The following is a 16990-nucleotide window of genomic DNA, read 5'->3' as shown; positions in this document are numbered from 1 at the left end:
AGACTACTGCAAACAGCAGAATATAAATGTATGTATAATAATACAGAGATACAAATGTGTGAAATCAACCTTTATTGCAATTTGATTTCAAATGAGCAAGGCCTCGATTGTGAGTGCACTTTTGGGTCATAACATAATATCGCTCCCGATAAACACCAAAACTGAGGGGTTTGGAATTTATTGGGTGAGAAAATTACCTCAAATTACAAGTGTTTGGCCTTTAAATGGGAAATAACGTACAGACTTTGATGTTTTTTTTGTTGTTTTTTTTACAAAAATCAGCATGAACAGATATTTACCAGGTTTTTACTGCCCATTAAAATACAAAGCTTTGACCTACTGAAAATTAAACCGGATGTGTGGTATTTACCAAAGTTGGTAATTACTGGGTGTGTTCATCTCCAGATAATTTTTAGTTCAGTTTGAGCAGGGATCATAAAAAGCGAGGCCACTCGTATTCAAGGTCCTAGATGCATTTTTTGAAATTGTAAACACACGTGATAAAATAAAAATATGTGAATCGAGTGAAAAAGGCTTTTTCGTGTTTAAACCGTAACTTTAAAATTTGGGAGAAAAAAATGACATAAAGCTGTTAAAAGCAATCGTATTCTATGAAACTATCCCGGTCTTCTTGAGAAATAAAACAAACGATTGTTCATTATCAGTTAATTTTTTGCCAGAGTCTGAATAGTGTGAACTCGGGCAGACCTCTGGATTTCATTTTCAGGTATTTAAGTCTACTTTTCCTAAACTGCCCGTGGGGAGGACACAAATCACACGAATTGATCTTTGGAGACATTACATAATTCAATTAGTCTGGAGTCAGTTACTGCACTAAACCCCGCCATAATCGGATTGCTCACTGTAACTGACTGAGAACAGCCTCTATCTGTAACAATATAGATGACTCTTCCTTAAGGCGAAACTGGGACAGAAACACATCTTTTTATTACACGATGACAGAAATTGCACTTTTGTAACCTAATTGGAAAGGATTTTAATTTGTAAATATGTGGCACGATGACTTAAACTTCTGTGACCCAGATTTGCAGCTTCTGCATGCGACAAGTCGAAAATTCCCCAGTACTTAACACTATGCAACATGTCATGCCTACACAGCCAGGCAGGCTTGGCTGAAATATAGTATGTTCTATGCAATTATCGAGTAGGTGAATCCGATCTTTTTGTTTGTTTATGCATGTAGGATTTTTATTAAGCGTGACATGCTGCTTTTCTTGGGTCAAATCAGACACCCCAAAGACAGGTGTGGTACTCAACATCTTCTTACAAGGCATATGCTGCTTTCTGCTAATGCCAATTATTTGGTATTATTTATGACACTTCATTGTTTGATTAATTAAAATCACTGCAATATTTAGTTATAGCAAATAGATGAATTAGTAAATGATAAGATAATAAAAGTGGCTATCAAATAATTTAAACTTTAGTAGATGTGATTTTGACATGATGTGCGCCCTATCAGAAACTAATGAAAGAGATACTACTGATCTAGCAAAGAGGCAGACAAATACGAAGGCATACAAGCAAGCAGGCAAACAGGCAGACAGTCAGACAAATGGAGACATGCATTGAAGTGAATGAGAACATTAGAGGTATAGATGTAGAAACAAGCAGATGAAGTGAATAGAAAGTGTGGCACTGTAAGAAATCTTTAGCATGACTTTGACTTGATGTGAGGTTTCTTACCAGACCACATTTCATGTGACCCTGACATGCCTGGAGATTTTTGTTCACTTTGTAACAAACTGTTCCTAGAAAGTCATACAGGCATTATGTGGCATTGGAATTATGAAAAGGGAACTCGGAAATTCTGTATTTATTAGCTGAAAGACACTGCAAAATACAGCAGCCAGGCTGGTTCTCGATCTTCCCCCGCACTTCATCGGCCCCATGTCTCAGAAAACTACACTGGCTTCCCATAAAAAAAGTATCAAATTTAAAATATGCTGCCTAGTCCATAAAACTATCAATGGCCAAGGACCGAAATGTTTGGAAAGAAAACTCTCCGATTACTGCCCGACTAGAACCCTCCGCTCCTCAGACAAGCACCTCTTAACGGTCCCGAAAGTCCACACGGTCAGAAATGGGGACAGATGTTTTTCTAAAATAGCCCCAGAAACGTGTAACACTCTACCCCTTCAGATTGGAATAGACCCTAATCACAACACATTCCGCAGAAGCTTGAAAACCTGACTCTTTTAGGTCCACTGGTCTGCCCTTCCCTCTGTCCTCTCACTGAATTTCTGCAAGCGCTATGAGACCTATGGGTGATTAACGCGCTATATAAATTCAACTTCAAATTCAAATTCAAATTCATTACAGCCCTCCTCTAAGGTGCTCAGGTGCCCCTTTACAGAGTGGTGACCAATTGTACATTGTTGTTTACAGCTGGAGAAGTTGGAAGGATCGCACCAGCAGTGGCATAGCCAGTGGAGCCGTAGCTGACTCTACCACTCCAAACCAATGACACGGCAGCCCATCTGAGAATAGAGCAGTCAGGTCGTGGTGATGGACGCCCCAGTCTAATTTGGGCATGATGATCATCACTAGATTTCCTTGCAAGAGACAGCAGTTCTGGGCAGGGAAATTAGAAAGTGACTGTGACGCATGAGGAGAAAACCTCTTGTGTGCCTGGGCTATAGCTTTTATGTTTTTTAAAAACAGTGTGTTTGCCAAACAAGATCTGAACACCATGGTGCACTCTCAGCAAATTTTCAGCTTTCAAATAACCACAGTTGCTCTGTAGGTAGTGACATCCCTATCAGGCAAATGGGAAATCTCACAAGAAGGAAGGTTATTTACAGCTTGAGGAACTGATGACTCTTGCCTTGCGAGCGGTTGAACAGCCCCTTCAGCTTTCAATTACCTATATAGTCCATTGTGTGGTGAGATATAAATCCCGGAATGGGAAGACTATGTAGTGCTACTACACAACCAAATTAGCAGAGGAGACAAAATTCAGGATGACAGACTGATAATGAAGTTAACCTTTACAATGAACTATGGTTAGGAGGTTTAAAATGTGTAACTAGCAGAATGTGTTTGACAATATTAGACCACTAAGAGATTCTCAATACTTTCATACATTTTTGACGTCTTGGGATTGGAAAGTTGGCTAGTGAAGATGCTCGATTGAAAAGAGATATTGATAGAAGCCAGAGTAAAAAGCACATATATTTGCACTTTTTTGTGTTGCAGCTACCATCACGGTGCATGCTAACAAGGAAAATTCCTTGTAAGGAGAGTTACTCATCTATGATCCAACTCTTGCCTGAAAATGCATCCACAAATGTTTAGTACTACCTTACACATCCTTGTATAAATAATGAATTAGGCTTAATGTTGCCTGTCAACCATTGTAAAATCCTCCATGAACAGGAAATATTAATGTTATCAGCAGCTGCCTTTTAGAATGTCCATTCCATTGAGTCTTGGCACTACCAGCTGAAGTCACAGCCTTCACACCTAAATCACAACAGATGACCATCACTTCACATTTAAAAACCTAATGACCATCACTTCACATTTAAAAACCTAAGTAAAGGTCTTGTTTACACAATGAACTCTCAGCAGCCATAGTTTCCATTAAAATGGTGTGGGAAAAGTGCAATTATTGCAAAGATAGAAAGTATATTTTGTGTAACTGCAGTTATCCTGCAAGCAAGCGCAAAATCTAAACATTATATCACACTACGGTAAAGCGAAATGTTCTTTTTAATAGTTTGTTTGTGCAGGGATCATACTTACTGCTACTTCAGATGGTGTAGACAATTGTGAATGACAGCCGTTGAATCAGTTTGTAGGACCCAGGCGATATTTTCTGCTGGCGTTTAAGCAGCACAAGAGGGAATTTTAGCAGATTGCAAACAATGGCCATTTTGCTTTGTAGTCCAAGTGGAGAAATCAACTGGTTGTTCCAAAAATAGCCTCCTCTTGGGTTCAGATGTTTCTCAGGTAAGGCATGGGTCAGTTTTACATGGAAGATTTTTATCTGGACAAGTTTAGACGCAGGGGTTGGCTTCTGTTACAGAAGTGGTCAATCCTTTGGCTCGGTAATCCCCAAAAGCTTTTGTGAAATAAATGTTTTATAGATATGTTCCAATTTTTGGAGGAATTATTGTGATCTCAGGGATAGGCCCAATTGTCATACCACATGCATTCCAAAGGCCAGAGGGCACTGACAGATAGCGCAATGATATCTACAGGTCATATAGATTTTCAAAGCAATAGATTAAGCATACATATTTTGTATTTGTTCTTCTTCCTTACTAATTGTTGCTTTACTTTGTTATTGGACAACTACCCACACATTTAAGTATCACGTCATTCTCTTTATACCGCAGAACATATGACAATAAGTGGCATGTATTAATTTACTACATATTGAGGAAAGATTGTTGGAGAAAAAAATCTGAATGTCTATTCAAAATGGAATAAAAATATTTGGGTACAAAATTAGTACAGTTTTGGAAAATGATTGGCTGATATTTGTGACTTTAAAAGAACTTACTGAAAACGAAAAGATGCCATTTGGTCAGACTATTCATGAAGTTTATGAAAAAAATATCTGAGAAGAGAATGTTTTTCTTATGCTAAGCAGATAAGACCTGTTTTACCTTAGGAATAACATAGCTGTCAAAGAAAATAAAAAAAGTGTAACTTTCGATCCTTCTCTTTCCAAGTAGATTTTCTTTCACATTATATCACGGGTTATGTACTCATAAAGTATAAGAACAGAAAATGAAAGTTAGTAAATGTTAGATTTGAACAGAGACGCTTACTGCTTGTTGAAAAAGAGTAGGATACCCTGATGGATTCACATCCTGATTAGTATAACTACCTATACCTGGGGTCATATTACACTGTGCACTTTCCCTATTTGTGCTATGGTGCACCTTTAAATAGGTGTGCCATGCACAAACAGTGAATGCAATGCACCCAGGGCAGCAGTGGACTCTTGCTGTCCTGGGGGCAGTGTCGCTTTCAAGTGAAATATGGTGCAGGTAGCAATCTGCCTGCACTTTTAAGAGGGGAGAAAGATCTCCTTGCAGGTTGGTGCAGTGAGTTACTGCACCCACCTGCAATGTGATGCCCATGTCCATGGGACTCCTTTTTTCCCCTCCAGAGTGCTGCCTTTTTGCTGGACGTACTGAAAGTGCTCCACCTTTTTGTGGCGCACTTTCAGTGCATCTCCCAAATTAATGTTTGCCTCTGTTCCCTCTTCCATAATACGGAAGGGATGCAGAGTCAAAGAGATTCACATATTTGCATGGAGTGCCTTCTTGAGATGTGCACTAGCGTTATCTATATTACAGAAGGAGTCGTACAAACATCTGTGGCCCCTTCTGTAATATCAAAGTGACACGGGGGCACACACAGCAGGCGTATATGCCCATTGTGTCCTGTGAAGATTGTGTTGAGTATGTTTTCATCAACATTTTCTTAGGAAGTAAACATCCCCTAAAATACCTTTTGTGAGGATAAGAGTTAGTCAGCAGATCGTGATGTATTGGAATATTTTATAACTGTTGCATCTGGGTAGCCTATAAAACCTTTGGTGTTTAGCCAATTTAAATAAAATTGTTCAACAAATGAATAATTTAGTTTACTTATGTTACAACAAGTTTTAAATAAGGATTCCCTATGGCAATCTTTAGTGTGGTGGGAAGGGGGAGAATTGAGTTGCCCTCAATCTGTGACATTGTTCCTGTTTTTTTTAATCCCCATGTGTTTAACCAGTCACCTAAGTATGAGTGTTACCAAGGGCAAGCAGTAAAATGTGATATATTCTAATCAATCACTGATTGAAAAATATTGCATTTTCAATGAATGGACTGCAAATTCTGCTTTTCTAACACATTTTCAGCCTCAACCTATCATAGAAATGACAAATGAAAGTAAGTTTGCTGATGTTCCCTAATATTATTGAAAATTGGGACCAGTTATGTGAAAATATATTTTCAAGCTTTTAGTTACAATGTGCCCTAAGTTACATTATGTTTCTAAACGCAAACCGCCTGTTTTTCAAAATGTGAATTTGGAGGGTCTGTGTACCCAATTGAACTTAATTTTAAGGTACAAAGGATGGCATTTTCAACCACTCATCTTCCAAAGACATAATAACCTCCAGGGGATATTGCTATCTAATACAGTTATATGGCAACCCCCTTATTTTGTGGAATAGACAGTGGGACCCCATTAAAAGCCACAAAACAACCAAACAGTGTGATTTTGCGGGTGATTTAATTTTGGAGGGTTGCACAAGAAAGGCACTACATCTGAACATATGTATGGAAATACATACTGATAAGACTCTTATGCTTCAAGAGCAGGACAATAATTTAAAGGTTCAAGTGTGTATAAAATACTGCTGTCACTATTCTTTTTTGATTAACCCATCATCATATTTGCATATTGTTACAGAAAGCCCTTATCTAAATAAGTTGAGGTGAGCGGAAAAGTGCACAAACCTGTATATTCCTGTTATTAAAAGACTGATAGAAACAGAAATAAACAGACATGCAGATTTCAGTTCAAAACAGACAGGCATGTGGGTGGACACGGCCTAGTGGAATGGCATATAAGCAAACAGGCCATTTCTCAATTGACCTAAAGAGACACAATTAACTAACTCAAAGAAACAGTGTGCTTATAAAACATTTGTTACTTACTTATATATTATAAACCTATAGACATAAGCAGAGGGAGTAACAGATAGAGCGATAGATCTTTTTCCCTGTGGTTTTGTATTTTAAATTTTTATTACTGTGGTCAGAGCTTGAATGCAGGGTAGCTGGCACTTATTACTGCTTTACAATTAACTGTGTAATCTTAAAAGAATCCTTCAGCATCCCTGTTACTGATGTTACCCAACTGTAAATGGTGGCTTCTAATTCTCCTACTACTACTAATAATACTATTCCTTCTCCCCTCTCCCTCTCTGAAGCTGTCATACAGAGTGCAAGTCAGTGTGCATGGCCATGCACCACAGAGGTAGCTCTAGGTATGTTTTTGAAAATCTTCTCATTGTGAGCCCCCCGGGGATCCGATTTGGATGAAACAGAAATGCTATTTATGTAAAGTATGTTTGGCAACAATAGTTGGGGTATGTGTACACAAATCTGTGATCAACATTAATAACATTATCCATGCCCAAAAAACCTCTTGGATACTGTTAACAACAAAAATATGCACTAGTCTTTATCCCAGATTTTGATTAAACACATTACAAAGAGGGAAAAGGTGGCAAGAAGGCAAATCGTCACCAAGAGACATGACAAATTGAGTAGTTCTTGTCCATATTTGCAGCCACTTGTTATTTGAAGTACTCAAGAATTGCAAAACAGGGGATAAGACACTGTCCTTGGCTTCCAGAGTTGTGAAGTTCTTTTAGCCTATAGGCTGCATGATCTGTCGTAAATGCTGTATTCACCTTATTTTTCCACATGTAAATTAACAGCGCTTGAAGACTTTTACATAGAGCCTTTCTATTGATAGCATTTAAAGTCCCCAACAGGGAGGTAGTAGGCATCTGGTAGATGGAAAATATCATAAGGGCAGAACAATTTGCATTCAATTACATGAGTTTAGAACTGTAAAGTCCTGCCAAACAAGAGGAACTTTCCTGACAGATCGGTGTAGAAGACTGCTAGGGTTTAGGCACATTCAGTTAGCTATAATTAGAACCACAACACTAATATTGTAACAATAGTACCACAAATATAAATTATGATATGTGCATAATATGGTGGCCAAAATGTTGTACTACTATAATAAAGGGTTGTTGTGGATGTCCATTTTAATACTTTTTTTGGTTTAATGTCAGAATATCAGAAAAAGAAATATTGTCTCACATAGATATTGTGTCCTAAATAATGTTTACAAATAATATTGTCACATCTGATGTACAACCAAAAAGGTGATATTTTAAAATCATATTTAGGATAAAATATTTATCCCAGATGATAGTCTTAAAATTATAATCCAGTACAATACCCTTCAAGATTTCCAAGGGTATTCTCTCAGCCTCACCACCAGTCCATAAACCAGAAGCAAACATCTTCCCACTCAAGAGGGTTCAGCCCACAAAAGTTACCTATAATCTAAACATAAACAGTTAAGTCTTATGTCAGTTGTAGGTCAGCAGCATGGTAGTTTGTGAATTCCCGCTCATGCTCTTTGGAGTTTCTTTAATTGACACATTGTTGTAAACATAGCTCAGAATATAACCAATCTTTGTTACACTGTAGGAACAAGTAAGAGGAACGTTTAGGTGGACTTAAATTTTTTTGAATGTACCTCACCACTGAGGGGCAGATTTACAAGCCCCCAAAAAACCACTTTTGCGTCACTTTTAACATGGGGAAAGGTGACGTAAAAGTGGCGCACGGTGCTTGTAAATCTGCCCCAGAATTTTCAGCAAACACACAAAGTGAATTTGGCCCAAATTGTTTTAAGTAGGCCTAATTGGAAGGGAAAATGTAATAATTTCAGATTGCAGCAGCTGTGATCGAGAGGCAATGAATGATGCTCACCCCAGAAATAAAGGCTCAATTATCCTTTTGGGGTGTCCTGTAGAGAGTTAGGACCCTATTTCATAAGTGACCTCTGATGTTAATCCCGTATTCACTGTCTACCTCCATTAATACATGCTTACTGAGAAATACCCATAAATAAATTCAGATAATAATGTATACACTGATACAAAAAGCACCGAAAAAAGAATTATTGAGTGCTAAAACCATGTTGCATTTTATCGATACACTTTTCTTAGAAATAGGTACTTTAAGGCTACTAATTTGTAAGTGTAATTATTACTGCAATATAGCTTGCCAGCACTCATTATTCTGTTAAAAGCAGCACGTCTGTGCTCTGAACAGAACATCAAAATGTTAACCATTTTAAAAACCACAGAGTCTACTCTGTGGTATAGAAAAAATTTAACTAAACGGCAAATAAAGTTTTAAAGTAATTTGTTGCAAGCAAAACAGTGTGTATTGTGAGGCTTTGAATCATAGATTTTACACAATGGAATTGCGAAAATGTAACTGACTACTATAGTGCTAACAGATTTGTCCAATTTGAGGGAATTAATGACATTGATTGACTCCTAGAAGTTTTGTTATGATTGAGGTAGCGATTTTAACAGCCCTTTCTTGGCACCCCAGTCTTGTTTCCCAGAGTGCTCCAGACAATGGTGTGGTATGGGACCTTTCCATTTCATTGGTATATTAATGGCTAAAAAATGTACAAAAAAGGTCACTATACGTCTAAACTTGGTGGTCCCTTAATTCCCATTCTGATGTGTTGGACTGCTATTGGTCTGCAAAACGTTCAGATGATTTGGCTCTCTAGATAGACGAGCTTGATTTAAAAAGTAATTATGTGAAATATTTTGACTCGATTTTTGATCGAAGGTCTACAAAGTCTTGCCCTCATGTACCACGGGGTACAACAATTGGGAAAGTTTAGTCTTTGTCATGCTTGGGTATACAGTGTGATTCAGATGGGAATCGGGTTAATCAGAGAGTCATGAAAAACAGCAACTTGATAGCCCCACTGAGTCTATTGTTTTGTGAACAATTTGGGACAAAAACCCTTAAATGAATTACGGTGGCTTGTAATGGAGCTGGTGTGTGGGGGTATGTATGAGAGTCTTCGAAAATTCGAACATTCTTTTCTAAAAAGACTATAACATTTAGCTATCCAAGTTTTATATGTCTTGGTGAGATGGGTATAAATTACCAGTAAGAATGTATTAGCCTCTGGCCCCTTCTGCTGTGGCATGCTATATGGACAAAGCTTGAAACTTCCTTTATTAGGATCGTGCTTTTGGATTGTCTTTCTCTCAACCATGCAGCTCATATACCCTTGTTAGCCTATGTAAAAACCCAGTGAGCAAAGTTAGATAAATCTGATACTTTTATAGTTCTGGCTCCTTTTGTACTATACCCAAGTATTACATCACAACTCTTTTCCTGTATTAATGCATAGAAAAGTGGGTCTCAGTTGAGTTGGAAGCAAGTAAAGTCACCAGTATTGCTCATTCTTTGCTTCTAAGCAATTATATTTCTGCTGTTGCTTACTCCCAAAATAGGTGTATGTTGACCTAGTTTGACTAAGCACTGTTCTATTTTTAGTTGCTTCCCTGAAAGCAGGTGAATGTTCGAGAGACCATATGGCCTGTCCACATTTTGTGATGTCTCAGCAGAGTAGTTTACATTACGTCTTTTGTAAATGTTATTAAGGGATTAGATCACAGTATATATTAGGCCGTTATTGGAGGAATACAGTTTTATGCAATGCAGATCAGCTTTGTTATTTTTGCAGCAACTTCAAAGAATTGAGATATGTTCTGCTGTAACACATTTTTAAAACAATCCACAAGACGACTACTTTTTATATGAATTAGTACTTTTTTGCAGCAATAACTTTAGAAAAAAATGATCTTAAAGAGCCGGAGACGCTTACATTTTAGCTGAATTTGAATTTCAGTATCTTGTATCTGTTTTTATGCTTCTATTACTGTATCCTAATGCATGATTTTGTTTACCTATGAATTTATGTTTTTATGATGATCGTTTTTTTTATGGTTGATAAACCAAATAAAGTTTGACTGATTGACTGACTGACACATACACATAGCACACTGCGCTCGCTGCCTTTCCCGGGGAAAATGCAAGTTTCCTGAAGTTTAATCAACATTGTGTGAGGAATGTGGGTTGTAGTGTAAACCCAGTGGATGTCTCAACATCCTCCTTAACTGCAAATTGTCCTAGCATTTGTCATTTTGAGGGGATGCCTGTAAGATTACTGTAACATAATATTGTTTGTCCTTTTCATCTCTTCATTATGTATATCCTGGCTCATATGATGATGAGACAAGGATCTTCCAGTTCATGGAAAAATAATTCTGGGATATAAGTGACATATTTTTGAATATTCGCTGCATTACTGTAGCTCACTTGCTTTAATCTGACGTAATCCTCTCCCTCTTCAACTGCTTTCTCTCTTACTGTGAGCAGTGCCAATGTAAATGTATTTGATCTTCCAGCTACTGCTGCTACTTTCTATTTTTCATGCATCAACTCAGATACTCCACAGATTAAAATTGTTGTTACATTTTTCTGCGATAGTGACAATTCCAGATGTTTATGGTCCAACTTCATAAACCGATTTAGCTTGTCTGTCTTCAACTCAATCCAGTTCGGATGTCTTCTTTTATCTGGGACCCCTTCCAAGCTTATCGCAGAGCCTTAGCAAGGGCAGGAAAGAGCTGGAGTCAAAAATAATTCCATGAACACCATCCAATAGCGCTATAATTTCCCACTGCTCTTCATGCAGCTTGGAAAGTGTTAGTGAAATACAGCTGTGATTTCTAAGTTTTTGATTTTCATTTTTCAGCATGTTGCTATGGGAAAAACGAGCCTGTAAGGCTGCAGGCAAGTACATCACATTTCTTATAGCTTGGACATCTTCAAGAAGGAATTAAACAAGGAAATGTAATGTCAGACGATGGCCATTTGCAAAACAGACGGCTTTAGAGTAGAAACTATCACTTCTTAGATCTCAATATACCAGGCCAGTACCTGAGAACCTGAGTCTTTTACAAGCAAAATTCGAACTCAACAAGTTATATACTTCAAAGACTGAGAAAACACTATTTTGCCCAAAACAGTGATATTGTATGAACATGGGGAAAAAGCAGACTGCCTTCTATCCTATCAGCATTTGGGCATCAGCATTAAAATATAGGCAGGGCTGGATGGTGACACATCTGATTGATATTCTTTCTGTCTTCTGCTAGTTTTATAAAAACGTATATTCTCCAAGGATATTATGCACTACCTTAGCAGAAGACCAGTTTCTTTCTGAGTTATGTTTACTTAAATTCTCACCTGAAATGGCCAAACTGTTGGAGGGAGGCATTACAGAGGAATAAATGGGACAGTTGATTGATTGTAGGTACTCACACACATTTTCCAGGGGGCTATAAAGTTTGGCCGCATTCATGCCAGCAGGGTGAGAGGTGTTGTCCAAGGATAATAGCAACCAAGGCCACTCAGACAGTGAACATGATAACTGACTTACCTCTCAGTTCACTATTTGCATTGTGCCGGGGTTGAGGGAAGCATGAATGTTTCTAAATGTGTGTTTGCAAACTATTACTTAAAAAAAATACTTCTCAGTGAACTTATATGATGAGGTGAAACGTTTCTGCATGACTCACCTTTTATTTTCGTGTTTACTGCAAGATATCTTTAAAAAAGAATGTGTTCCTAAAGATAAGTGGAGCAGGACACCTCTGCTTCTTTTCTTTTACTTTAGTTAATAATTTAGTTTAGTTGGAAATACATGCCTGCCCATGCTGTACAGCAGAGGGCCGCATGCATAGGTCAGCATGTGGCCTACAGGCTATACTTTGAGTATCACTGTAATAGACACACTTCTCACCTCCAAAACACCGGGACTGGATGGGTGTTAAGATAAATCAGCACATATAATTTCACTTCTGAATGATGTGTTCAAGGACGTTTTAGAGGGTAACCCCTGAGACGAACAAAGCCAACATCTTGCTGATCTTAAAGCCAGGCAAATACCCATTAAGTTGCTCTAGTTACCGGCCCATATTGCACATTACTGTGGACATGAAGATATTGGTCAGAATATTGGCAAATAGACTGAAAATGGTCTTGCCTTTAATAAACTTCAACCAGGTGGGCTTTATCCCACATCACTTTTTCGGAGCCCATTTGAAATCACTATTACATACCTTATGTGTGGTACATGATGATGAAGATTAAAAGATGGTGGTCACTTTGGACAGTGAAAAAAACATTTTATCAGGTGGAATGGGAATGCTGTTTTGAGTGCTGGACATCATGGGCTTAGGACAAGAACTCTTGACTAAAATCAATGGTTTTTCACTTAAATCCCATGGCAGTGGTAGTGTGTACTGGGTAAACTTCACACCCATTGCTTTTTGTCCTTGTCCTAGAACCACTGGCAATCACCATTAGATATTAAGGCCGACCCACCCCAGTTAATGGCCACAAAGCATGTCTTATGTAGATGTTATTTTATTAACCCTACCAAACCACATACTCAGCATAATGCCTCTTACAGCACTGATAACCAATTTCTCAGTGTTCTGCAATTACTGTATAAAGTGGGAGAATTGAGAAGTGTTTCCACTAACCAGATCCACTAGTGTGGCTGCCCTGGAGCTGCACCCCATTCGATGGAAGACAACGAAGTCAATATACTTGATGGTATTTCTTAAGAAAGGTCTTGAAAAGATGTTAGAGGACAATTTGAGGCCCCTACTAGACAGGATACAACAGGACATACCAAGATGGTCAGCCCTTAATCTGTCTCCATGGGGAAGGACTAAAGAAACGAAAATTAGAATAGCACCCCATTTTAACTATGTCTTTGCGATGCTTCCTCTAAAAATCCCAAGGAACATGTTGGCAGAACTTGTCTCAAGGGTAAAACTGTTTGGGGCAGAAAAAAGCCCTGCTTGAAAATGGCCACGTTGCACGCCTCTGTGGAATATGATGGGCTTAAACTTAAACATTTCAAGTCATATTGGCTACCTTTTCAATTAGTGCAAATTCACTTCTTTTTGCATGACACCCTAGAGACACCACAGTGGGTATGATTAGCAAATACCCTTTTGGGTCAAATAGAGGGCATCAGAACCTTATACTCAAGTGATAAGAAAGGAATGGTCTGCAAACGACCAATCCTGAATCTCTTGTCTTTTACTTGACAGAAGACACACTATCTACTACACACATATAGTATCCTACATGTAGGAGCACCTCTATGGGGCAATGGCGTGCTATGGATTGTTGGCAAAGAACCTGTCTGGCCTGACAATTGTGAAAGGGATGCAGTCAATAAATCAACTTTATATTGCATGGCAGGTGAAATCATTTGTAGAATCCTCTAATGATTTTTGACTATGCAACACACAACAATGGTGATAATGACAGTTCACACATTGCATCAGCAAGGTATTTGATCTCCCACAAATGCCCTAGCAATATCTAAATTTCTTAGGTATTTGAATGTGTTGGTAATCTATAAAGGGGTGATTTATTATCTGTACAAAGGTCAGATGGATGGAAGCTTCTCATGTTCTGTATTGCCACAAATCAAGGAATGGTGGACTATAGCCTGTAGAGTGTACCCAGATGAGGACTGGTCGAAACTCGTACAATTGCATGATAAATGCCCCTGGGAAGCCAGGCTAAAATGTGGGTACTACAAGATTATGCACAAGTATCAGTGGCTTCCATCGAGGCTAGAGGCATTTTAGATGTGTAGTCGCTGTGAATTTTGGAGATCCGCCTGCCCTAATTGTGATATTGTACACATTCTGCAAACATGGAGGACTGTGGGTAATCCAAAAGTAGAGATGTTGACACATGAAATATTCCAAGTGGCCTTTGATGAAAAAATAATATATAATTAAATGACCAAGTACCCACATACAGGGCCTAACTGGGAATAACAACCAGCTCTGGCGATTGCTGCCCGACCGGCCCTGTGAGTCAGGTGAGGTGCTAGCGAAATGCAATGCTCCTGCTTTTGTTACAGAGGGCCGATATTGCAGCACTGCTGCAAAACCGGCCCCCACAGGCACAAAACCAGCCCCACCACTCTGGCCCACCGGGAAACTGCCCAGTGCCCACTACAGCCAATCCGGCCCTGCCCACATCTGATAAGATCTGGGTCGTTTCCAATCAAGTTGTTTCACAATTACAATGTCTATAATATCTGTACCTATGAAAGACATGTGAGGGTTATAGTAAGTGTCATTCTGTCTTAACCATCTATGTGTAGAATACCATTTAGGTGGATGTATACCTCTATGTTATGTGTACATGAGGGCATCTCTGTACTGCTTAGGTATATTTTGTTGTAATAGGCTTTCTTGCTTACTTGATTACAAGATATAGTGAAATCTCACTTTATTAACTGTCAGTTTTCATACCTGGGACTTTGTTGTAAGATGAAGCTACTGATCACTAAGACACTGAAAACACAGGAGTGGGTGGGATGAGGGATGGAGAGAGGAAATTAGGAAACATGAGGGGGTTTGGTTTATAACATAATATATAATAGGTTGCTTAAATCCAGGCACGGCCCGTGCCGGGCGTTATACTGGGGTGGAGACGTCAGGCAGGGGAGAGTCAGGGTGGGCGGTTGTAAAATGCGGGATATGGACCATTAGAGGTAAGTATCGAAAAAAAAATACAACAAATTTCGTTGACCACGTGCATCACATTTGGCGATGCAGCGTGGGAAACGAAATTCTTTTTTTTTTCAATACTTACCTCTAATGGTCCATATCCCGCATTTTACAACCCCCCCACCCTGACACTCCCCGGCCTGACGTCACCGCCCCAGTATAACGCCCGGCACGGGCCGTGCCTGCTTAAATCACGTTGTAAATGTTTTGCAGGTATGTTGTTGTGCTGAATTATTTAATGAAAAAAAAGCATGGTTAGAACACAAAGTACTTAGTGCCCTCAACTGCTTTCCACCTTTAAATAACTATCCATGCCACTTGGTGTTCCTTGTACCACACATCAAACATAGTCATTTATTATGATGTTAATGCTCAGTACAATGTGGACTATGCGCAGACGCTGAAAACTGCTTTACAATAAAAACGTGTTTGCCATATTACCTTCCTAGATTGGCAGATTTCTAAAGTCCAGATAGAGTATGTCTATTGTAACATCACAATGGTTGAATTGCTAATCATTTAAAATTATTGTATTAAATACACTATTTTAGAGTATTAAAACCTTTCGTGATTTAAAAAAACATATCATCAATCCACAGGCTCTACCCGTAGCAAATAAAATAGTAAACAAATGAACACGTAATCATGGATATGGGAAACATATTTTCAAACATTCAATTACATTAATTTCAGTGGCAATACAAATATGCCTATTATGGTACATAAAGGCTTCAGAATTCATAAAATTCCATGTCGTATTTCATACTTTTAGCAAATTTACCACAGCCAATTCTGAGGTCAGTAGGAATTCTTTTTGCAGTGCATACATCCTGAGACAAACATAGACTCAATGATTCAAAACTTGTGCAAGTGCGATATTTTTAAAAATATCTTATTATTCAAAATATCATATCCTGTAGAACTATGCTTAAACAAATTATCAGCATTTCACAATTATTTACATTTTGAATACCCGCAATATATACAAATGTAAATATACAGTCAAACGTGTAAAGGAAAAATAAAATCAAAAAAGATTATTTAAATTGAAGTGTCCAGTTTTTGCAATTGACATAAATACAATGAACTTTTTTCGAGTGAGTACAACCCAACAAGTACACTCATTACAGAATTATTCTTCACAAGTTGAAATTTCTTAGCGCATAGTCTTTGCTTTTCCAAATACCTGTGGTTTTAGAAAATCATTGTCAGAATATTTTCTGTAAACATATTGTGTCCTAAATATAGCTTACAAAAAATGCCCCAGCTGGGTTAATAATAAAAAATCTACACCCAATCGGACGATATTTAATAAAATGATATTTTAGACATTATATTCATGCCAGACGCTATTTCTGTCAATGATAATCTAATATACACCCAACAGGGAAGCAGAGATGGAACATAAATGCATGTGAAGGTTCTCAGTGGCCTGTAATGTTTATCTAGCTTGCACATGTGTTGTGAACCATTATGGCAGTGGTTTTTGGTGTGAGTCCTACTGGCTTAGGTCTATTGGCATGAGCTTTTCCACGCTCATTGTAGTGAGACTTGTTATACTCTGAACTCTCAGGAGGTGGGTTCTCGTCTTTGCTGGATAAACCACGTTATAATGAGAGGCGAGAATGTACAATCCCATGCAAGAGTCTATTTTTCAACTAAATCAGTGTTGTTTTACCCATTATTGTCTTAATGATTGTGTGGACC

At 38.3% G+C, this 16990-nt stretch overlaps 1 protein-coding gene across 2 annotated transcripts in view; it reads left to right on the top strand.

Moving 5' to 3' along the window:
- TBX20 (T-box transcription factor 20) overlaps positions 1-16990 on the top strand; it is a 129943-nt gene that overhangs the window by 93861 nt on the left and 19092 nt on the right. The window contains exon 7 of one of the 2 annotated variants that reach the window (XM_086964816.1): positions 6968-7024. The exons of the other annotated variant lie outside the window; for it this stretch is intronic. Coding sequence (XP_086820942.1) covers positions 6968-7024 — 57 coding nt within the window. The remainder of the gene's footprint in view (positions 1-6967; positions 7025-16990) is intronic. 2 annotated transcript variants of the gene reach the window in all.

This window comes from Lissotriton vulgaris, chromosome 4_1 (assembly GCF_964263255.1).
Source record: "Lissotriton vulgaris chromosome 4_1, aLisVul1.2, whole genome shotgun sequence".
NCBI classification, from domain to species: domain Eukaryota; kingdom Metazoa; phylum Chordata; class Amphibia; order Caudata; family Salamandridae; genus Lissotriton; species Lissotriton vulgaris.
This window is presented reverse-complemented; position numbering and strand designations above follow the sequence as displayed.